This window comes from Micromys minutus, assembly GCF_963924665.1.
Source record: "Micromys minutus genome assembly, chromosome: 3".
Lineage (NCBI taxonomy): Eukaryota > Metazoa > Chordata > Mammalia > Rodentia > Muridae > Micromys > Micromys minutus.
Window position 1 is genome coordinate 37,695,213 of NC_137972.1, and position 24,216 is coordinate 37,719,428.

A 24,216-nucleotide genomic window follows, 5' to 3' on the forward strand; every position below is an offset into this window, starting at 1 on the left:
ACACATCACAGGGCCACTGGAAACTGGCTGCGGCCAGTCCTTAGGACAGCAAGCCTAGTACACAAGGGCAGGAACAGCTACCGTCCCACATTTAGATGCACAGAGGCCTCCTGTTGAGTGCCCACTGGTGCCTCACCTGGGCTCTCTGTTCTTTCGCACAAGGCTGACAAATGTGTCAATCTCTGCGGCGGTGATGTGCTTTTCCAGGAGCTTCCGGTTGTTGTGGAGCAGGGCAGTGATGGTGTCTTCAGCCAGCACATCATAGCCAATCTGCTTCTGCATGAAGCCAAACTGCTTGGCTATGTACTCCTTTTAGGGAAAGAAACACAAATCAACAGGAGAGGTGAAAAGATAGTGTGATTAAGTTGAGCGTGAGAAAAACTAGCAGCAAAGCGAAGGAACTGGGGCTCAGCAGGCGAAGGGTGTCTTCAGCCTTCTACCTCAGGACAATGGGGCTAAGATCCTGCAGCCTGTGCTAAACCCACCACACAATGTCTGCAAGGAAAGCCTTACAATCTACATTCGGGTATTTTCAATGTACAACATCAGTTTTAATCTACTGGTGTATTTTTAAAATAGGGTTGGAAGCAGCTCCCAGCATAGCTCGAGGTTCAGTGAGAGACCCTGTCTCAGAGCAACAAGCAAGAGGGTGGTAGAGCAGGGCACCTTATGTCCTCCCCTGACCCCACACGCATGTGTACACCTACACATACATGCACACATACTGGACAAACGTATACCAAACACACATATACGCCACATATACTGCAAACCTAACATCAATCTCAAAAATAGAAATCTCATTGAAATGTGTTCACAAGAGGGATTTCTAAGTGGCTTTTAAATTTCTTATTTTTTAAAATTGACATCTAAAAAAAATTACATGTATTTATAAGGTGCTGTGTGATGCTTCTCCAGTATCTTTCTCAGGGATTCTGGAATACATGTTCTTCCCTGGCTTGACAACCATCTCTTTCCTTTCTATGAGCAAATCTAACAGTGGTCTATTCTCCGTCCATCAGATGCAAAGGTATGTTAACAGGTAAAACTCATGAGTAAGGCGTGTGAACTTCAGGGAGGAAACCAACAATCATTCCTGTCCATCTTAATCCCCACCTGGTTCTTCCTGTAGTCTTGTTGTGAGTGTCTCAGGACCCTGTAGCAGAGTCGGCAAATATGTCTGAAAGGAGCATGGCGCTGGTCCCCCAGCTCCTCCAGACGAAGCATCGGGCCATCCCCGCAGTCCGTGAAGGGGGCCTGCAACAGCTTGAAGATCTGTTTGTAAAAAGAAAGAGCAGGCAGTCATCACTGCGTGTTTCAACCTCTAACTCTCTTTCCAGGAAGGACCACAACTAAAGAGCTAGCAAGGATTGTAAGAAAAGGTTTCTCTATCCAAAAGCACCACCCACTCATTTATCTGTGCCCATACACACAACAGAACATTTTTTCTTTAGCAGAGTGCAGGCAGGGAAGGATTGAGGTTGAAATCACACTTCTGCTAGGGACAAAAATCAAAAGATTAGCAATGATCCGGGCACTAAAACTGAACTTGTGAGGACTTGTTAAGGCTTCGCACATGTCCACAGTTGGCCTTTTGAACTCAGCTGGTTTTGCATGCACACACAGGTATAGGCTGACCTCAACCACTGAGCTGGCTTGTAACTCCTGGGAGGAGATTTAGTACGTTTTGTAACAGTTTGAGAACTATCTGCCTAGTTTCCCGAGACTATCCAACCCTTTTCCTGTAAGGCAATGTGACCTTGGCCACACCAGCCACAAGTCTTCACGAACAGGATGCAATTAGCCAGCCAGCTTGCGGATTAAGCCATATAAATAGCTATCATCTCGAAAAACTTGACAGTGCTCTCAGAGGGCTGCTGGATTTGATGCCTCCTGGACTACGATCCTAGTAAAACCAAAATGAATGCAATTCTTTGCCATCAACCAGATTAACTGGATCTCAGGAACACTGGGTAAGAGTGCAGGTCATGTCCAAAGTAAACATGTTCTCTCGAGGCAAGAACACAAGGCATAGTATCTAAAATCCTTAAGTTGTCTAAGGATTAAAAGCAGATAGCACTTGTAAACATCAGAAGTACAGCTCCATATGGAAGTGACCAACACTGTTAACCCCTCAAAGGATGGCTAGTATGGAAATGACATGGGCATTGAGCAAGAATTCTGTTCTGGCTTTCAACACATAAAACATCTGGCTGTGATTCATTCTTGGACTTCAAACCTTGTTGAAATATGAATTTTGTCTATCACAGCCCAACAGGAAGAAGGATCTCCACATGCCAAATTCTCATGGAGAACCACGAGGCTTTGGAATTTGTCTCTGTCATTTTGGTCACCAGAACGTTCCTAGGAGTAACGAAGCAAATGTCCCACAGCTTTAGAGAGCACATGGTGTGTGCTCAGAGTGTACCCTCCACCTGGATTTGTCATGCTTCTCCTTCCAATTGTACACTTATTGAAGCTAATACTGTTCATATTCAGAATCTTAAAGACCCCAAAAGCTCAGGGTGAAAGGTAGGCTTCCTGACACGGCAGTGAGATCTGAGTCCTAGCCACTGTGGATTCATAGCTGAACAGGTTACAGAGAGGAGGCGTGGTCACAGAAGCGAGCTCCTGAGTCAGCAGACCACATGTTCCCCACTATCATGTACCAAAGGCTGAGAGTGACAGAGCTAGTGACCATGAAACTCTTACAACCAGGAGCCGTAATAGACCTTTGCTCCATAAGATTATTTTTTTCCAGCTGTGTTGTCACAGTGATAGAAAGCTGAGTCCTGTAAGTCAAATGTCTTCTAGATACTTCCTACAAACTCCCACTCCTTACTTACGAAAATATTTAGAAGTGATCGCTAAAGCTGTCTGTAGGACTTGTGAGTTTGTCAAATACTACAAATTCCCTAAACATCTGAAGTAATCATAAGGAAATATGGCATATTATATTATTTTTGAAGAACATAAAGATATCACCTGAACACTTCCTAAGGTGCCTAACAGGTGAGTGCTCACTTGGCTCATGTTTAGCAAGTGTGGTACCTGTGAGCTGGACTGAGGCATCGAGCCATGAGGAGACACGGAGAGCCTGACATGTCTGAACAGGCTGCAAGCTACACAATGCCACCTACATGGCAGTCCAAACAAGGCAGAACACGACCTCCGGAAAGAGCAGTAGTTGTAAGGCATGGTGAGGAATGACAGATGAGTGGGTGAAGCAGAAAATCTGAGGGCAGTAAAAATACCCTGGATTTTGGGGTCAACACTATTGTGATAGTGCATACATGCCATTATCTATCTGTCAAAGACAAATCATGTACACCTCCGTAAACTACAGACCTTGAGTAACAGTGATGTATCCATCTATGGTCACTCCTGCAACAAATTCTCCATTCTGCTGCAGAATGTTGACCCTGGGGGCCGGGGATACAGGACAGTGTCCCGCCACTTACATTTGCTATGCACTTAAAACTACTTTTAGAAATCAGTACTTAAAGAACACAAATATCCAAACTCTAAGTCTTCGGGGTGAGAATCATCCATGTCTCTGTATTCGCAGGGAATCCCACAGGCTTCTTACGGAGCCCACCCTGAAACACATCAAGGCTCACTGACCTGCTTGAGAATATTCTGTTCCCGCATCAGCTTCTGCCTCTCTCGGTTGGGCTTAGAGAAGACCACTTCAAGCACATCTTGGCCAGAGTTAGTTCCGCCCGTGACAAAGTAAACCAAGTCTTCCAGCAGCTTTGTGACAGACCTTAAGAGACAGAGCTTGCTAAAGACAGAGTTCAAACTTCTACAGGCCCAAAGTCTTGCCTGGAAAGAGCCAGGCTTTAAGAACAAGGTTAACGGAAGAGAACTCAGCTTTCTAGCAGCCTTGAAATCACAGCTGAAACGGAGCTGCATAATAGAATAAAACAAAGCACAGGCGGATATTACAGTGCCCATTTCTGGAAATCATACATTGAAGCCACACTTGAAAGCCCAGACCTGCCCCTCTCACACACAGCTCTTCAGTCCTGATGCTCCTGCTCCCCGTGTGCTCTTGCCACTGCTGAGGACTGCTGTGTCGTCACATACATGCAGGACACTCACCTTCTCTCATTCTGGGTGATGGTGCCCTTTTCCAACTTCCCAGCGATGGAGCCCAGCACCTTGCTGGCATCGTTGGCAAAGTCCAGGTCCCGAACCTCAGCTGGAGAAACAGGAACTATGGCAAAAGCTTCCTTGTCCTCCTTCAGGGGAGAGGTACCAATCTAAAAGGCAAGGGAGTTGTCTAGGATAATCTTGACTGGGAAAGGAAAATGTTAATCAAACACTTTGTTTACAGGATATTGGGCAATCCAAGAAGTTTGAAGTTCTCTTGGCATTGATATCAAGTAGACATAGGACATTTCTAAAAGAATGCTCTCCAAATAGAAAATTAGTTTTTGGGGAGCTGATGAGGTAATAAAGGGGAGCTGTTATTATTTTTCCATCTGCATTATGTATATTCCTTATGCATGGTAGTACTGTGCTACATGGAGCTATTCCCATGGGAGTATACACTATCTGGTGGGAAAGCAAAAGAACAGAAGGAATATGAGAGTGAATCCAGGCAACAGGATCAACTGTAATCTTACAGCTTCCTTGGTCACAGAGAAGATGCAAGATTCTGATAATTAGGCAACATTTCATTAATAAAGAAAATGTAAATAGGGAAAATGGCCATTACTGACTCGACAGAACAGAGAGACTGTACTATTCTTTCCATTTTTCTATGAACCTGAGCATACCCATAGAAGAAAATAAAATGAACTATTCCAGGTGTGTTCATGCTATAGAAGCTTAGTGACTGGTGGAGAAAAGGAGTGTCAGTAAATGGGGGTGGGGGAAATCTTTTAGAGACCCTATCGATCTATCTATCTATCTATCTATTTATCTATCTATCTATCTATCTACCTACCTACCTACCTACCTATCTATGTATCTATCTATTTATGTATGTATGTATGTATGTATCTATCTCTCTATCTATGTATGTATCTATGTATCTATATATGCATGTACGTATATATGTATGTATGCATGTATCTATGTATGTATCTAAGTATCTATATATGTATGTATATATGTATCTAACTATGAATCTATGTATGTATCTATGCATGTATCTATCTATGTATCTATCTATATATGTATATATGTATCTATGTATGTATATATGTATCTATGTATGTATCTATGTATGTATGTATCTATGTATGTACCTATGTATGTATCTACCTATGTATCTATATATGTATGTTTGTATGTATGTATCTATGTATGTATCTATGTATCTATGTGTATATATCTATGTATCTATGTATCTATGTATCTATATATGCATGTACGTATGTATGTATGTATGCATGTATCTATGTATCTATGTATGTATGTATATATGTATGTATGTATCTATCTATTCGTTATATAGACTGAGGGAAAATACTAAAAATGCAGGGGAAATTGACAAGATATCAATGTATCCCAGACACAAGCAAACATTCTCATATAGCCAAATTCATGTTAAACATGAAATGCAGAGAGCTGTTCGACATCAATGGGAACATCAAAATCAAAATCTGGTTGTTGTCAAAGCTCTGAGCTTGCTTTACCCAGATTCCTGGGATTATTTCTTTTTATTACTTCAAGTTTGGTTATGACTATACTCTGATCAGTGCTAAAAGAAACGCAGCAGCAACAGGGGAACACTCCCAAGTTCCTTATCTCCCTCCTTGCCAAGAGGCCCTCTGAGACTGAGGGAGGCAGCCAGGTTCTGGACTTACTTTGAGCATCACAGGTTTCTCCTCTTCCTTGTCAATGGGAATGTTTGTGCTGTGAACCCAGGTGTTTGTGCAGAGGTGTCTGAGACGGACATAGGAGTTCCTAAAGGGAAGCAATGAAAATGATCAGACACAGGAGCATTTTAGGTTCCTCTACAGCCATTGGTTAAGACATTCTGTCAAAAGGGAATGGGCTACCAAAATAGTTCTCTGCTACAGACAGCGGGCAGAATAAACATGGGAATCAGTGGTTCCTGTCACCAAGGTGCTTACAATAAAAAGTAATTCCTAATGACGCGAAGGTTTTTGAAATATGTAATATTTCGGAAAGATACCCTGTGAATAAATACTAAAAATAGCCTGAGACAGAGCCACAGAACTGGGTATAAACTACTGTATATTAGAACTTGTCATGACAGTTAATAACTAGTTTCCAAAAAGTTCAATAAAGCAAAAATGAATTAATAAAATTTCTGGAAGATGAGTAAATGTTTATTCTCTGGATAGGGGAAGCTTTCTAAAGTATGTAATGAAGTACAATTTTAAAATTTAAAACAAAAAGGAGGGTAAATTTGAGTACACAGTCAAAAATTTGAATCTCTTGTAGAGGAATTGTGTGTGTGTGTGTGTGTGTGTGTGTGTGTGTGTGTGTTTGTGTGTGTGGGTGCGTATGCATGCACACAACACTATCACTGACCAAGCTAAAACAAAAATAGAAACCTGAAAAACGAAAGAATAACAAACATATTTTAAAAGTTACTGATCCACACACACAATGAGCTCCTACAAATCAGTAAGTAACAGGAATTTAAAACCGAGAAAAGGACAGGCCAATACTTTAATGATAAAACCAATTACTGATAAACATTCAGCAGTATGTTGACAGTATGTAATTATGACAAAACGACTTGCTATTTTTATCTCTGACATTTCTAAGATCTGAAGGCTCAGAAGAGCTAACAATTATAAGAACTTAGAGAAATGAATGGCAGACATCTTACTTTAGTCCAGGATTGACCAAGGGCCTTAGCATTCTACACACAAGCTATGCCACTGAGCTGCAGGCCAACCTTTGGGCATTGCTGGCTAGAATGTAATCACTCAACTCCAGAAAGGCGTGTGCTACCTGGTAAACATCATTAAAAAATACAAGGACACAAACATATATATATATATATGTGTGTGTGTGTGTGTGTATATATATATATATATTCTTTTATGTAACAACTCCAAATTTAGATTTTTTTCTCTAGAAGAAACAATAGCTCAAGGGCAACATGTGTTACAAAGATGTTCACTCTCAAGTGTCATAAGATCAAAAAAAATAACATGAACCATCTAATGTCCCATTAGACAGTCAATTACAGGGTAAGCAATGCCAGTTTCTTAAAATGATGACAGATAATAATCATTTACTTAAAAACACTTCTACAATACAGAATTCCACCAAGATCATAAAAAGTAGCTGATGGTTACATGTATAAAAAAATCATGTTACATGTGTGCCTGAGACCTGTTGGAACTTCTATGAACCAAAATTTTAAGTGCAGCCGATTCCCTCTGGGTAGCTGAATTATATATAGTTGCTACTTCTTTTTCTGTCCTCTATGTGGACTAAAATCATGTTATGGTGTTTCTTTATATGGTGAACACCCATTGTGTTTAAGACATTTTTCAACTCTGCTTTAGTTCTAAAGAAGCAGAAAACAATGGAAGGATTGTTGCCCTCCAAGAACTTGCTGCTGCATTAGCAAGACAGGCTGAGAGCACAACAAGCAGAAACAGGAAACAGGCACTAGAGGTGGGTGGTTTGGAGACGGTTGAGGGAGAAGGACTCAGAATCCTGAAAGCATTGGTACAGGAAACAGATGATAATGGACTAGACATTTAGATGCTGGTGTGCTAGAGTTAATAAGATGGTGGGACATATTCAAAGTGAGAGTAACTTAGGACCAAGGCAAACTACCCCACATCCATGGGAAAGAGACTAAGCTATCCCCATACCTTCAGTAAACGTTAGTTTTTAAGGTTTGTTTGTTTATTTTGTTTTGTTTTTTGCTGTAACTCTTCTTAACATGTCAGAAGAGGGACATCATGGTATTATTACTTTGATTAACATGACTTAGACAATGTGAACAAGATATTACACAGAGGCATTTGCAATTTTTCATTCTGAGTTTTATTCATTCACTGTATTTTTAGAGGGTAATCAAACCTTGGAGCTTAGTTTTTGTTGGATAATTATATTCTACAGAGTTCTATAGCAAATGCCATCAAAGATACAAAGCATATTCAATCAATTCTTCTGAAGTACCATTCCTAATACTTAATTTAAAGGTCAAGTTGTTGGGACAAGAGCACAAAACTCACACAAGTAGATGCTCTCCCAATGTTCACTTAAAGTCTCTAACTATGTGTACTGCAATTATATTATCTGGTTCAACATATCAAGGATTAGTTACGGTCCCTCTTGGCTCTGAGGTACTCTATCTACTGACTATCACAAAGCTGCATTTGCTAGTGCTGTTTGACAGATGTCCATGTATCTAACCTCATACACTGCAATCTGTAATAAAAAATGGAATCCAATTTTAAAATGACTTATAGATTAGCACACACAGTCACATGGAATCAGGATGTCATCCTAATACTTCTGTGTTGCTAAGTTTTGTTCTCACGTGTTCCTCCAATGGCGCTCCTGCCCTGCAGAGAATGGAATGTGGTACTCTCAAGATTATTTAATTTTCACAGGTCAATGGATAGATACCACACCCTCTTCTGGATCTGAGGATAGCAGCCAAGAGAAAGAATGAAGAAAAAACAATGTCAAGGTAATGATCCAGCAAGATCACATGTGAACACATTGGTAGACCACACCTGAGCTTTTCTCCTCTGAGGCTGCATACAAGTCTTTGCCTCATTTCTGGGGCTTAGAATCAGTATTAGGATACCTGCTCACACAGAAAGGTGGCCAACAGGAAGCAGTAAGGAATATTGAAGCAGAACTCAGAGGCAGGGGCCTTAACCAGCAAACACTTCCTAGCCAGCTGACTAGAAACTCAAACTTTTCTTCTCAAGATTATGGGGGTTTCAAACCACTGGGGAACACAGGTTACCTGGTTCCTCCTTCCCTCCTGGCCAAGAAATGCAGTAAAGAAGATTCTCCCAGGGCATGTGATATTTAAAATCACATTGTTCAGTTCCTTATCACTAACTGATAAAATGGAAAATCATTTAAACTGCAATGTTTTTTTGAGTTCTGCAAACCAATACCTATTTACATAATAATTAGTCAATGAGAACAGAAAATTTCAAAACTCAATATATCCTACCTAAAAATATGCTTTAGAATATTCCAAAATGAGCCAAAAAATCTAAGTGTAAACAACAAAAATGAATAAAATCTTAGAAGGAAATTTTGTGGGTTTTTTTGGGGGGAGGGGCAAGAAGTCAAAAGCTGAATCAGATTAAAAAATAATTTGAATTTGTTCAGGACACCATTGAAGAATGGAAAGATAACATGCAAAAAACCATTTGCAAATCATGGATCAGATAATATTTGACTTCATAAAACATAACTCAGTAGTAAAACGGATATATAACTAATATATAACAATACGAGGAACTGCATTAAAGGGTAGAAGCATTAGGAAGATTGAGAACCACTGTACTGGAGAGACATCCGCACATCCATGTTCATAGCTGCTTTATTCACAGCAGCTAGGAGACAGGCTGCAACCTGAATGTCCATCCATAGAATAGAGAAGAAAACCGTGGAAATATACATAATGGACTATTACTTGCAAAGAAAAATGAAAGCTACAGGTAAAGGGATGGAACTGTAAAAAATTATACTGACTGAGGTATCCCAGAAAGACTTTCGCCCTTGCTGTCTCTCATAGACAGACCCTGCCTTCAAAATCTTTGGTTTTGTTTGTTTAACTTGGAGTAGGAGTGGAACTAGAAAGGGGCCTTTGGTAGGGGGAAGAGGAAATTAAGGGAGGAGGGGAAAATGGAAGTAGTGAGGTGGAAGAAGGCAGGGGAGGGAGCATGTGGGAGACTCAGAAGATGGGGAAGAGGAGGGCTAACCCAAAGGAAGAGAGTCTGATATTACAGACTAAGGGAGTAAGAGCAGTGCCAGTAGGACACCGTGAAGTGACAGGAGAAGGACACTCCAGATTAAAGACTGAGTGGGAATGGCAGAGGGGAAGGCCCAGCCAGAGAGACAATCAGAGCTCAAGGTCTATGAAAGAGCCCTACACAAACCTGCCACTTAGTAAGCTCACTTTATTTCTATTTTTTTGACCTTATTGGATATATTTTATTTACATTTCAAATGTTATCTGCTTTCTCGGATTCCTCTCCATATCCCCATTCCATCACCCCTCTCCCTGCTTCTATAAGGGTGTTCACCCACCCACCCACTTCCTCCTCCCTGCCCTGACATTCCCTTACACTGCAGCTTCAAGGCTTGGCAGTACCAAAGGCTTCTCCTCCCACTGATACCCAACAAGGCCATCCTCTGCTACACATGCAGCTGGAGCCACGGGTCCATCCATGTGGTTTAATCCCTGGGAGCTCTGGTTGGTTGGTGTTGTTGTTCTTATGGGGTTGCAAACTCCTTCAACTCCTTCATCTGACTCCTCCATTAAGGACCCTGTTCCCAGTTCAATAGTTGGCTGTGAGCATCCGCCTCTGTATATGTTATGCTCTGGCAGAGTTTCTCAGGAGAGAGCTATATCAGGCTTCTGTCAACATGCACTTCTTGGCATCAGCAATATCTGGGTTTGGTGGCTGTATATGGGCTGGATCCCCAAGTAGGGCAGTCACTGGATGGCCTTTCCTTCAGTTTCTGCTTCAAGCTTTGTCTCCATATTTCTTCCTGAGAATATTTTTGGTCCCCCTTCTAAGAAGGACTGAAGCATCTGCAGTACTTTGGTCTTCCTTCTTCTTGAGCTTCATGTGGTCTATGAATTGGATCTTGGGTGTCCCAAGCTTTTGGGTTAACATCCACTTATCAGTGAGTACACACCATGCGTGTATTTTTGTGATTGGGTGACATCACTCAGGATAAGATTTTCTACATCCTTCCATTTTCCTAAGAATTTCATGAAGTCATTGTTTCTAATAGCTGAGTAGTATTCCATTGTGTAAATGTACCACACTTTATGTATCCACTCCTTTGTTGAAGGACATCTGGGTTCTTTCCAGCTTCTAGCTATTATAAATAAGGCTGCTATGAACATAGTGGAGCATGTGTCCTTGTTGTATGTTGGAGCATCTTTTGGGTATGCCCAGGAGTGGAAATCAGTCTGGTGGTTCCTCAGAAAATTGGACACAGTACTACCTGAGGACCCAGTAAGCTCATTTTAAAATCCAACTTAAAAAAAAAGTAGTTTGGCTGGAATTATCCTGCAAGAGAGGACAATGTTGCTTCCAGAAGCCTTGGGTTATTAATGAGCCCGCAGTATAAGGTGTGGGGTACCTCCCTAGTTGTTGGAAAAAAATCCTAGTGTTCTCTAAAGAAGCACAAATTACTGGATTGCCCTTGCTTGCCCACCATAAGGCAAGAGCCTTGCTCCTGAAGATACCACATGACCTGACCACAGGACACAGGGAAGTCAATCTTAAGCCTACCAAGAGACATTCTCCCTGACTGACACTTTCACTGGCAGAGGGCTGTGCAGGCTGCCGAGGGAGAAAAGACATCCATGTCTTAGCCGGTGCTGGTCCCTTTATGTTACATTCCCATGTTAAGCTGCCAGGCATGACGTGCCCATTTAGGTAATAGTAGCACAATTCTTACAGGTTAACTAACTACTCTCTGATTGAATTTGAGGCCCACTCTACCAAAGAAAATTTTGTGCCTTGTACTATAAACCTTGTCAAAAGTTCATGGACGGCTAAGGATGTCATAGGCCTGGAAGCAGAATCTGCTTTTCCTGTTCTGCTACATGGTCACACTGTCGACTAAATATTCACCTTATACCCATACAACCACAATTCATGAAGGCTGCTCTTGACGTTGTTTTGTTTTTTCATCAGAGAAGCTCCCTTTTGTGATGGACAGAAGTCAATGGAAGGAGGCATACCTAGTCAGTGTGCTCAGCCTAAGTGAAATCACTGTAGTTAATTCTACTACTACTAGGGCCCAGAGTACATTCGGAAGAGGAAGAGCTGGAGAATGGGAAGGCGTGCCGGGAAATGCAGACTTCCCGCCGTGACGTGTTTGTTGGTGTATCCATGGTTACAGGTCTAGAAGAAAGCTGTGTATACCTGTGGGGTTTTCCAGATGGACATCTGTAGCCTCCCTCGGATTCTCAAGGGCTAACAAGTCAGCAGAGCTCAACAACTAGGAATCAACCTGAACAGCACAGGCTTCCTGCCGGTGTGGTTCTGTTCTCTATGGGCACTGCCTTTGGGAAGGGACAAGTGAGCACTAGTCAAGGATCCTGAATTCTGACAGCGATTGCACGGGTGTGATGTTTCCCAGTCTCCCTCAGGCTGAGCAGGAAAGTGGCAAGGCTGGCACAATGAGGCACAAAGTCACCCTCAGTGAGGGGCCCCATAATCCCAATAAACACCAGTGAGACAGCAGCCACCTACTACAGAGCGGAAGGAAAGGTGAGGTGGACTGTCTCACTGTGTGACAACTCTGTCCCAAGCCATCTACCAATGCGCGTTCTGCTACAGGACTCTAACTCATGACGCTCTGCTTAAAGTCTTTGAGTCTCGGTGTCTTTCTATAAGACGGTGTATAATTCCTAGCTCATGGGGCTTCAAACATGGCAAAACTATAAATTATGTAACAGGAGTCTACTATCTACTTAGACTACGCTCCACACGTAGTTGGAACTCAGTGAATAGTAGTGGTGTTGACTTTGTGAAGAACAGATTTTTGACCAGGTGTGTTGGTACACACTTTTAATCCCAGGACATGAAAGCCAGAGGCAAGAAGACCTATGTCAGGTCCAGGCCAGCTAGGGCTACAAACTGGGACCCTACCTCAAAAATAAATAATAACCAGTCAAACAAACAAACTTTGTGGACTTGGTGGGCTTTGGGGGCCAGTGAGATAGTTCAGTACTCAAAACTATTGTAGTAGCACAAGTATGTCACTTGGAGCAGGTTGGGAAGATGCCTCAGTGGTTAAAGCTCTGGCTTGGTTTGGTTCCCAGCACCACAGGGTAGCTCACAACTGTCTGTAAAGTCTATGTGCCACTGGCAAGCACATGGTGCAGTGAGATACACGCAAGCGAAAGATACATACATATCAAATTAAATACATAACTCTAAAAGACTTTTCAAAGGAAAGAATGACATGTGAGTTTGAACCTTCCAGCCCAGAGCAACGCTGTCCTCTGCTCACCATGCACACAGTGGAATGCACACCCATTGCACACACCATGCACAAAACTAACCTTGTTTAACACAATACCAAAACTTGTTTAAAGATTAGCTCTTCCATTTATAGCACAATATAAAAATACATCTTTGTTTTTTGAGACAGGGTTTCTCTGTCTAGTCTTGGCTGTTCTTAACAGATCCACCTGCCTTGCTCTGCCTTTTGAGCGCTGAAATTAAAAGCATGTGTCACCACTGCCTGGCTATGAAAATACATTCTTAGGCAACAGAAGTAATAGTTACGTTGAATAAAATACATGAAAAATAACACAGGTTTAACCTTTTAATATTTTAAATAAGCTTACTATGCACACAGTGATTTTCATTTTAAAATTTTCTTTTCAATATTTATCCAGTTAACAAAGAGATAGCCTAGGTTTAGGGAAAGAAGAAAAGGTGTAAAATTACTGAACTGCTTATGGTATGGATTGTTAACCTAAACATAACACTTTTAAATGGTGTGTGTGTGTGTGTGTGTGTGTGTGTGTGTGTGTGTGTAAACCAGCATGAATACAGATGACAAAGGACAACCTTTAGTGTCAATTCTCACCTTCCACACCTTGCTTGAGACAGTCTCTTACTCACCATTGCTATACTAGGCTGTCTGGCTCAGAAGCTTCCAGGTACTCTCCTGTCTCTATTCCCTACCTTGTCAGAACAGCAGAGTGATTACAGATTCAGGCTTTTACATCCTTTATATTCAGCTTTACTTTGGTTATAGGGACTCAAACTGAGCTCCTCTAACTTGAATGTTATACCTTGTGTGTCTTCCCAGACCAAATACAGTACATTTTAGATAATTGTAAAAAACGATTATGTGTATGTGCACTTGCATGTGTTTATGTGTTTCCTGTGCATGCAGTACCTCCAGAGGCCAGAAGAGAATATCAGACCCCAGAGAACTGGAGTTACAGACAGTTGAGAGCCACCATGTGTGCTGGGAACCAAACCTGGTCCTCTGTCCTCTTAACCCCTGAGCCATGTCTCCAGGCTCATAAATGTTGTACCTTTTACCCAACTATCAACAACTTACCACTGATGACTCATACAAAACTCGGTGTCATGTTGGGGCCAGTCCAAATGCTTCACTACCTCCTTCATAAGTGCTTCAAGAAAAGTCCGTGAAACACATCCAGGCCATCAGGACCAGCCCCAATTCTCTTGAAATAAGTAATTTTAAGACCATACCTTGGGACAAGGCTGTCACCTCCACGCAGAGTAGTGGGATCTAGCTCAAAGATGGAGGAGATGTCATTGCCTTCGGGCACGGAGACCAGCGAGTACACCATTTTTTCTTGGGCATTTCTCAACCTACTCCGAGATGCATCCTGATCGGGGTCCACCTGAGGGCAAAAGGCATGGAGTGAGTGGCTCTGTGGGTAACAGGCTCCCTTACCATCTTCAGTCCAGTCACAGGAAGAGGAGAAACAGTCAGTGTCAGCGCTGGCAGGAGGACGAGTTTCAGGGTAGCTGTGCACGGTGAGCACGCCCACCTGATCCGCAGGTGCTCGTTCTCTCCCGTCAGACAAAGTCTTCAGGCACTGAGGCAGGGGACTATGCAAAAAGACCCGTAGTCACTGAAGACCTTCACTCCACAGAGCTACATCCAGGAAGCAGAGATGCACTGGAGGAAACTCGGCCTGTCAAACGTTTTATTTGTGGTGGTGCAAAACTACAGTAATAATTGTCTACCAAAAATATGACCCTTCCTAGAAGAGGAAAGAAGGCAAAATCCAAGTGTCCCTTACTAACAATTTCAGGATAGTTGGTCAAGTCACTCTAGCACTACAGAACATATTGGTTATTAAGAAGTTCACCGCTGATGAAACAAAGAGCCACGTTACAGTGGGATTTGGTTGAAATGAAAGGAAATCCTTCACAGTAAGACCTGATTAAAAATGACGGTGACCTGGGCAACTCTAAGAACACAGTTTCATCTCCAAAGCCAAGGTCATATGCCAGACATGTTTGCAAGTGGCCTCAGCCTGAATGCCTGCTCAGATAGACCGTGCAGTGTCTCTCGGTGACCATGCATGCAATTCCTTTCATGGCCTGACATTCCTAGTGCGGCCACATGCCCTGCACCTGCTGGGAAAACACCATTTCCTCATCCCCCAGCTTGCTTCTCTCCGGATGAAGCATCACCTCCTTCCCAAATACAGAGAGAAAGATACTGTAATCTTGAAGCGGAAGTCACATCAGAGGCAAATGGAATGAAGAAAACAGCTCCACAGGGCTGAGATCTAACTTCTGCTTCCCAAAAAAATAGATCCAGCCTTGCATAGATCTGTAGTCTCAGCTAATAGGTGTACTGGGGAACCTGGGAGCTTGTAGGAGTTGTGGTGGTGCTTGAGCCCAAGGTTCAAGACCTGCCCAGGCAACATACAAAGACCCTGTCTCAAAATCCAAACCACAACTAGAAATCGAATTTAAAGTTCTCTTAGTGCCTAAACATCTGAGGCATTTTATTTTACTCACTCTACCCTAAAATAACATCTGGAGCAAGAACATTCTGTGCCTCTATTCAGGAAAGAGACCATGGACATCGGTTGTCTCTGAACTCCTGTCCCCTGCGACATGTCCTCCACACCACTGTCAGCACAGGGTCTGAACCAACTGTAACTAAGGGCTTAGTTACAGGGAGTAAGAGTTCAGAGATGGCAGCAGAGCCAGAGGGAAACTGTGCCTCCAGTACATGTTCTTTATTCAGCCAGGGAACCCAGAAGCAGAGTCCCTGGTGTGCACATGCCATCTAGTGGGAAGAAAGGCACATGTGCAAAAAGCAGCAGAGAACAGGCCTCCAGCTGGCCTTTTGTTCTCTCGGGCCAGACAAGTGACTAGTGCCTTCCAAAGAAGCACCACACAGCTAGTTAAGTCTACCTCTTCACTGATGCCAACCTTCAGGAAAACCATAAGCAGATGAGAAGGGGATGCTTTTCACCCCAGTTTTATGACTCTAGACTTGACTTTCTCACTCCTAAGCTAAGCAGCCAAAGAAGGGAAGCAGGGTCCTCTCAAGGCTAATACTTGCCTATGGAGACCAATGCTATGCTTCCAGTCTCTTGGATACAAGTAAGATGCTCTCTACACACTCATTCTCCATGTGCACCCAAGGCCCAGCAACGTTGGGACTATCAGAGCAATGCCTTCTTGATCCATACCCAGCCTGGTGTATCATTAACATGGGGAAGTGTGAGACTCAGAAAAACCACTGAATCTAAAAGAACATGAGATACATGATCTCAGACCATTCACCCAGGCCTTTCCTAACTCTCGTGAAATCAATATAACCTGCTGAATATGATCACACTAAAGTCCCTACTCATCTTGTGCAACCTGAAAATGATGCTGGTACAAAGAAGGTAACAGAGGCTCAGGGAGGGGAAGTTACTTGTTCAAGATCAGTAACTTGTTGGTGATCAGTCTGGTATTTAAATAAAGGTCTGGCTTTCTTCCTCCTTGGGCTTGCAAGCACCGCACTTTATCTTACACTGAACATTGTCTTCCTTCATATACAGAACCTAATGGAACAGCGCCATCTCCCATAGTACCTATGGTTCACTCAGACATCATCTCCCCTTCTAATGAGTGATGCTTTATATTCATGCCAAAAGCCAGACTCCCTCTGTGATACCTCAGCTGGCAGCACTGAGGCCATACGTGGTAGTTTCTTCTCTAAAATAAAGACCATCCAGGAAGAAAAAAAGTCAAACAAGAAAATACAGCCAGGCCAAGGGTTCTGGCCAGCAGCGAGCTGGATTAGGTCTGCTTTCTAAGCTGGATTAGGTGTGGGTTCAAGATTTCCACTTGCCTGCAGGAGTAAAGGTGACAGAAAGACAATGGGGAGGTAGACGTGAGTCCCAGGCACCCTGTGGGACAAAGAGGAGGAGAGAGTCCCTAGTAAAACCCTACAAAGCCGATGTAGTCATGGCCAGAAGTCTTTAGCCACAATGGCTTACTTTCTTTCATTGCTAACCCTCTACTCAAATATAACTAGAAAGTTAACTATTAGTCCTAGATCTGTGGCACCTTCATTTGGACTTATCTCTGCCTTACTTCCCCTCCTTGATATGCTATTTCAAATTTTACTAGAAAAACGAGTGCCCTGGAGTTTAACTACCACACCAACCACCGAGAACAGCACATGTACTAATTTGTCAGACAGCAATGATCTGGCATTTTGTTTGGTTTGAATAACCAAGCTCTCTGCAAATAGGGCTATTTTGTGGATATCCTGTGTCCATGAAGCATAACCACTGCCTTCTGCAGCCCCTACCTGAGGTGTTCACACATCAATATTACTTGGCCATGATTTCTCCAAAGCTATATCCAATCACATCAGAACTTAATGCCATTCTTGACTCTGTAAAAAGCAGGTAGAGGTCAGCTACCTGCCTGTCCCATTGGAGGACATGTGCCCCAGGCCTCACGTGTTACCTCAGAAGTCGAAAAGATACTATGCACTATCACTTCAAAATCTGGATGAGTCACAGATCAAGGTCAACAGAATTAAGAGACAATTGTTTATAAGAGGCCACCTTTCATAACAACCACCACCATCTCCCACCCAGAAATATTCTAAGAGATATGTGCACTTTGCCAACTTAGAAGTGTAGACTCTTGACCAAGCACACAGGAAAACCATCAAGACCACAGGGAGACATGCCATTCTTCAAGAGAAACACAGAACTAGACCTTGGTGAAGATAACCTAAACCTTCCCCTTCCCCAACACTCAATGGTCACTTGACAATTTCTTAAATTGGGCTCCAGATTGCTTGGCCTTATCCCTACCAGACAAAGACAAGAAGGCTCTTGCCTATACTTACTGAGGGCTGATACTCCAGGCATTCTTCCTCAAAGTCAGGGTCTACCTGATGAAAAAGAATCATTAGGAAATTAAAACAACCATTTCTTTCTAAAGGACCAGGACCCATATGCAGGAGGCGTCAACACCTGCAGCCATCCTTGAACAGCTAAGAACTTGTCCCTTCCCCTAGTCACAGAACCAGCATGCCACAACAACGACACAAGTCACAGTTACAGTACACACAGAACAATCCACCAACCACTAGTAGACAGTTCAGCTCTGAGTATAGACAAGGAAAACAACAAATTCACTAGAAAGGCAACAGTAGAGGCCTAAGGTAAAGGTGATGTCAACACAGTCATTGATAGGAGTACATAGGAGACCTCTAGAAAGAGCTGCATTTACCTTAAAACATAACAGGAAAGACAGCCACATCTTTAACCTCATAATCAAAGGTTTGTCTAAGCTGCTTAGATGGGTCTCTTCCTTCCACTTTAAATGTCAACTTGGACCTCTTCATTATTTCAAAATCATCAGTTCATCCAAGTGTCAAGACACCCCAGGTAGTCTAGAAATTTAGAATCTAAATTCCCAGGGCCTGTGGCAGAAGCAAGATTAATCCCTACACAAATCCTTAGAGATCCTGAGCCAGTGGTGCCAGACAACAGGAGTCTTTTGATGCACTACTAGACTGTGGATATGATTGGATGGACCTCTTCCATCAGATCAGCGTAAAAGTCAACATCAGATCACAGCAGGATGTTCCTTAATTTAACACAAAATTAAAATGGAAATTCCTCCCATCCTTCACCACCTAGTCTCTCTTCAAGATACTTTCATAAGCTAAATACAGTAAATAAAAGGCTGAGGCAGGAAGATAGAGAATTGAAAGCCAGCCTGGGCTGCAGAAGTGAGGCCCTGACTCAAAAAGTTAACTTGAGGGCCCAGCATGTATGTATGGGTGTGTGTGTGTGTGTGTGTGTGTGTGTGTGTGTCTGTGTATGTGTGTGTGTTTACACACATGTAGAGGCACATGCCTTTAATCCCAGACCTTGGGGGTGGGGCAGGGGAAAAGTCAATCACGATGAGTTCCAGGCCAGCCAGAACTATATAGTGATACCTTGTCTCAAAATAATTTGTTAATTTGATTTGTGATACTTGTGATATTCCTACAAGATTACTAACACCTATGTCTTCCCACAAAGCCCCAAGGAGTCAGATTTCTCTATGAAATGCTCTAGTTCTCCATGCACTTCAGTGCTTCTAATTTTACTGACCGTGTGTGTAGTGCAGGCAGTATCAGGCACCTGTGTTGGGCATGGGGGTTGTCAGATGACTCTAAGCAAGGGGGAATAAACTGCAAAGCAGGAGAACTGCCCTACAAACCTACAGTAGTTTTATGTCCTAATGTCCTTCTCCCTACATCTTGGACAGGAGCCCTGCCACGTCCCATAATATGTCAGTAATTTGTAACTTTTCTTTTCTAGAGAAATGAGAGAGAAGAACATAACGGCAGACGGAGAAGCCCGTGGCTGAGGGCTCCCTTGAGCTTCCAGGCCTCCAGCTGTGAAGAACAATAATCAGCGTCAACTCATGTTCCAGGAGAAAGCCCTGTGTAGCTACTTACCTCTGCTGCCAAATAATGCCCCGTAGCCAGGTGCTTGAACCGGAAGAGGCTATTCCAGTACCCAGCTCCACCCCGACATGGGTCATGCTGGACTACCTGCAAGAGCAAAGATGGTTAATGGGTGTGGAAGACTTGTCAACCCACAATGAAATGCCACTGTATTGGAGGCATCGAGAAACCAGTTTGCTAGTGGTATTACTAGTGGTCAAAGCTGTGTCAAGCACCAAGATGGAACATCTCAATTTAGAGATACAGAATCATTAAAATGACGTTTCTCTATAAAAGGGATTGTCTCCTAGTTAACAAAATGTCTGGAATAAGAACCGAAACACTATTTAAATGTCTGCCTTAATACTAATGAAGTATAAAAGCTTGTTTGCTAGTTATGTATGTACATATGCATGCATGCATCTTGTGCTTGCACACGTAAAAACCAGAGGTTGACTTCAGGTATCTTGCTCCATTGCGCTCTCTGAACCTGGAGACTTCCATTTGGTTAGACTGGCGGGCCAGCAAGCATCTCAGAATCTGCCTGTCTCTGCCACTGCACCTTGCTCTTATGTGGAAGTGGAGACGCAAATCCAGGTCCTCATTCTTGAATGGCTAGTGCTGAACCACTTCCCTTCCCCAAGCAAAAAGATTCTGAAATTTACCCACAAAATGCACAAGTTGATAAAATAAAATTTCAGAAATCTTTCTTATACAGGTATTTGTGTGCTGCAACACATTTGCTGAGCTGTGCTCTCAAGGTATAATGCTGTACATAGAGAAAGTTCCAGACGTTTGTATACATTTTTGACTGAATACCAAACCACCAATACCTAAAGACCCCATAACATCTCTCAAATGATTAAGACTGGCAGAGGAATTTAGTTCAGTGGCAGAACACTTGCCTACCGCACACAAAGTTCATGCTTTGTTTACACCCCAGCAACACAACCCATGTACATACATGTACACATGAATATGCCCAACACATAAATGCACTTTAACTTTCAATATTCCTGGAGTTCCCATGGGGCTGGGAATGGTTCCCTTGGCAGAGGGATCCTGTCGACCATGTTGGGCATTTACCATAAACCAGGGAACCTCACAGTATAGACTGCTCTATCTTGACCTAGTAATACATGAAAATGAACGACCACAGAACCAAACTGATTCACAGGAACATAACACTAACAAAAGAAAAAAAAAACTACTTTCTCCTGAAAGGACAATAAATCTTATACACTCGATAAAGTTACACTGAAGTGTCCTTCAAAGAATTATGAGCTCTTGCCAGCACTGTCAAGCTATAAGGAGGTGACTCATTAACTCAGTCAGATGACATTAAATGTTCCAGCTTATGCCAAAGCCGAAAACTTAGATGACAAATAATGGTCCACGTCATTTTAAAACATACCCATACAGTCAAGAAACCTAAAGAACTCTGGCAGAATAAGCATATACCAGAGTCAAATTTATGAGACACTGCAGACAGGGAAACAAAGATTCCAAAACCATTGTGCTCATATCCCAAGCAGTATAAACCAGCACTGCTATCTAATTAGAATTCTAAATGCAACAAAACTACTTTTGGGAAGTGGAAGCTCCACGGAAAAACCAGCACCGTGGTACACTGATGGGAAGTAGCAATGTGCAGATGCTTTGGGAGAAAGCCTGGGTACTCTTCACAGGTCTGACCTGAACCTATCAGCCATGATTCCAGTCTGGAGACATGAAAATATTCTCACACAAATGTTCACAGTTGTATTCTTCATGGAAGCCAACATGTAAAAATGACCCCAGAAGTTCTAAAATAATAAATAAATACAGAAAAAGGCTTAATTAATATAATGTAATATAACTGGGTGTAAGGGAAATAAAGTACTCATATATGCCAATACGGATGAACTCTGAAGACAGTATCTACAACAACTGAATGTGTATGCCCTGTCCCTCGATTCCTATGCTGACATCTAATCCCAAATCTAAAGGGTCAGAGGCTTTTAAAGGGATTTATGCTGACAAACAAAAGACTCCAGAGAGCTCCCTAACTCACTGTGCCATGAAATGATGTTTAGGAATCAATTTTTGTTATAGCAGCCCAAATTGCAGTGAAAGACTCCCCTATGTAAGAGAAGCCACACACAAAAGAATTGTTTACAGGGAACATTCATGGAAGAAGTTGATTTTACCCAGGAGGCTGGGTTGGGGGCTGGGGTGAGGTTGGCCAGTGACTGCTATTAGTAAAACTTTATAGGGCTAATAATTGCACAGCCCCATGAATCTATTAGAAATTACTGAATTGTATAATTTTCAATGTGAATACACAGTCTGTGAATTGCATCGCAATAAAACTATTAATTAAAAAAAGGAAAAACATTTTTTAAAATGACAGTAAAATGAAGGTATTTCCACACAAATGAGAATACAGACAGTCTGTCCACGGCAGACCTGAACTACAACAAAACTGGGCAGTTCTTCTGAAGAATGAAGTTCCTCTGTGCAAACCTGGATCTCTATGAAGTAACAGAGAGCTTAGGATATAACTATGCAAGCAAACATGGAAGACCTGTGTGATCCTGTCTGCGTGTCTTTGAAACAAGGAACTGCTTGCTTCCTTGGTTGTCCACACTTATGGCATCTCTGAGCCACACCATGCAAAGGCTTCCAATCCACAGCCTGTAGGTTACAAGGGCATAAAATGTTTATATCAAGATCTAACAACCACTGGCTAGATACCCCTGGGAGCAAGGCATATCATAAAGTGAGCTGAAGTTTATGATCCATGTAGAAACAAAATATATGACCACAACAACACGAAGAACTGTAACACATTACCAACACATCATATTAACTAAAGCTAGTGGCTATGCTAATATGTGAGAACCTCAAGAGCTCTTCTGAATCCTGAATTTGAATTTTTATTTTATTTTTATGTGTATGAGTGTTTTTGCCTGGTTGTGAGAAGGCAAGAAACAGACTTTCAATGCCCTGTGACTGGAGTTACAGTCAGTTGCTATCTGCTCATGGGTGCCGAGAATTAAGCTTTGGTTCTCTACACGAATGACTAAAACACATGGTGTTGTTTTCCTTCTTTTATTTTGAAGGAACAGTTAAGTTTCCAGTAAGGCAAAAAAATTTTAAAGAAATACAAAACATTTTCATAGGAAATTCAGAAGAAACAACAAGAAACAAAAACTGGCAGGAGACAGATTTTAATGAGGCAAGAAATTGACAGCTGGTTGTCCTCGGGGCAAAAAGAAAATGCCCTCAAGGCAACTTTCAAGTTAAATCCCCTGGAAAAGTCAGCCTGCTCTATTAATCTCCATCCACTTTAAATGAGGAAGGCTTGGTGAACAGCTTTTAAGGCACTACCTGTCTTCTTCCTCTCTTGCTTCCTTCTCCCTGCTTCCTTCCCCCACTCCCTGAATTTCCCTTCCTGTATTCTCTCTGCTTCCCTCTTCCACTCCCTAACTTCCTCTTCCTGTATCCTCTCTGCTTCCCTCTTCCACTCCCTAACTTCCTCTTCCTGTATCCTCTCTGCTTCCCTCTTCCACTCCCTAACTTCCTCTTCCTGTATCCTCTCTGCTTCCCTCTTCCACTCCCTAACTTCCTCTTCCTGTATCCTCTCTGCCTCCTCTACGCACTTTCTTCTTGGACACTATTTTGAACACAAAAGAAAAAACCACCACAAACTAGGATATGAACAAGGAGTGTGTCAGTAACCAAAGACAAAATTCTAGCTCTCAGGGTACACCCCAAATGGAACAAGCTAAATGGATTGACTGTTCCTAAACAGATGTGAATGGCCAAAGAAGAAATGCTACAGATACTGGAGAGGAAAAAGCAAAGAACGCTGATGGAGAAGCTAACAAAATAAAGAAACAAAGGAAAAGATAGATGGATAGATGGATGTAGATAGATAGGTCAATTCCTCTTCATCATGGCAACTGCAGAAAATTTATCTATGCAATGCCAGGATGAGCCTATTTCTTCATCCAGGTAAAAGAAAAGGAAGGAAGACTTAAAATGGGCAAAGTATTTGAGCAGATACTATGCAAGCAAAGCTGCACAAATAAAAGATGAACACAAAGGAAATTAGCAGCATCACAAGGGAGGACAAAGGCTACAAGGAGCACCATCTTCAGTAGCTGACATAGAAAAGAACCATATTGAATGCTCATGGGGAGGCACTGAAATTATTCACTGTGCTTCAGAAGACAGTTGGGCAACTTCATTCCTGTTCTCCATTTCCTTTTTGGTTTGGTGTTGGGTCAGGGTGTCTACAGCTAACCTAGCTTGACTCTGAACTCATGGTAATCCTTCTGCCTTGGCTTCCAAATGCCAAAATTAGCAGCATGTCATCACACGTGGATTTGGATCGGCAATTTCTTATAATGTTAATCCTATACCCGATAAAGGCTTCAGTTATCCCACTGCTAGCACATGGTAAGCTTACGTCTAAGCACAAGTGTCCCTGAAACTTTACTCATAACAGCTCCAAATTAGAAACAACTCAAATGCCATCAGCATGTGGCACATAGGATGTGGACCAAACAATACCATTAAGCAAGA

General features: G+C 42.3%; 1 protein-coding gene across 14 annotated transcripts in view; it reads right to left on the minus strand.

The window, feature by feature from the left end:
* Nucleotides 1-24,216, minus strand: part of ITPR1 (inositol 1,4,5-trisphosphate receptor type 1) — a 313,259-nt gene that overhangs the window by 157,472 nt on the left and 131,571 nt on the right. For 9 of the 14 annotated variants that reach the window (XM_080913790.1, XM_080913789.1, XM_080913796.1 and 6 more), the window contains exons 11-18: nt 19,657-19,752; nt 18,049-18,093; nt 14,409-14,563; nt 5,820-5,919; nt 4,105-4,265; nt 3,625-3,766; nt 1,117-1,275; nt 137-309 (exon numbers count right to left, since the gene is read on the minus strand). In XM_080913790.1, coding sequence (XP_080769916.1) covers nt 137-309; nt 1,117-1,275; nt 3,625-3,766; nt 4,105-4,265; nt 5,820-5,919; nt 14,409-14,563; nt 18,049-18,093; nt 19,657-19,752 — 1,031 coding nt within the window. The remainder of the gene's footprint in view (nt 1-136; nt 310-1,116; nt 1,276-3,624; nt 3,767-4,104; nt 4,266-5,819; nt 5,920-14,408; nt 14,564-18,048; nt 18,094-19,656; nt 19,753-24,216) is intronic. The other 5 variants (XM_080913792.1, XM_080913793.1, XM_080913799.1 and 2 more) reach the window with 1 other exon arrangement.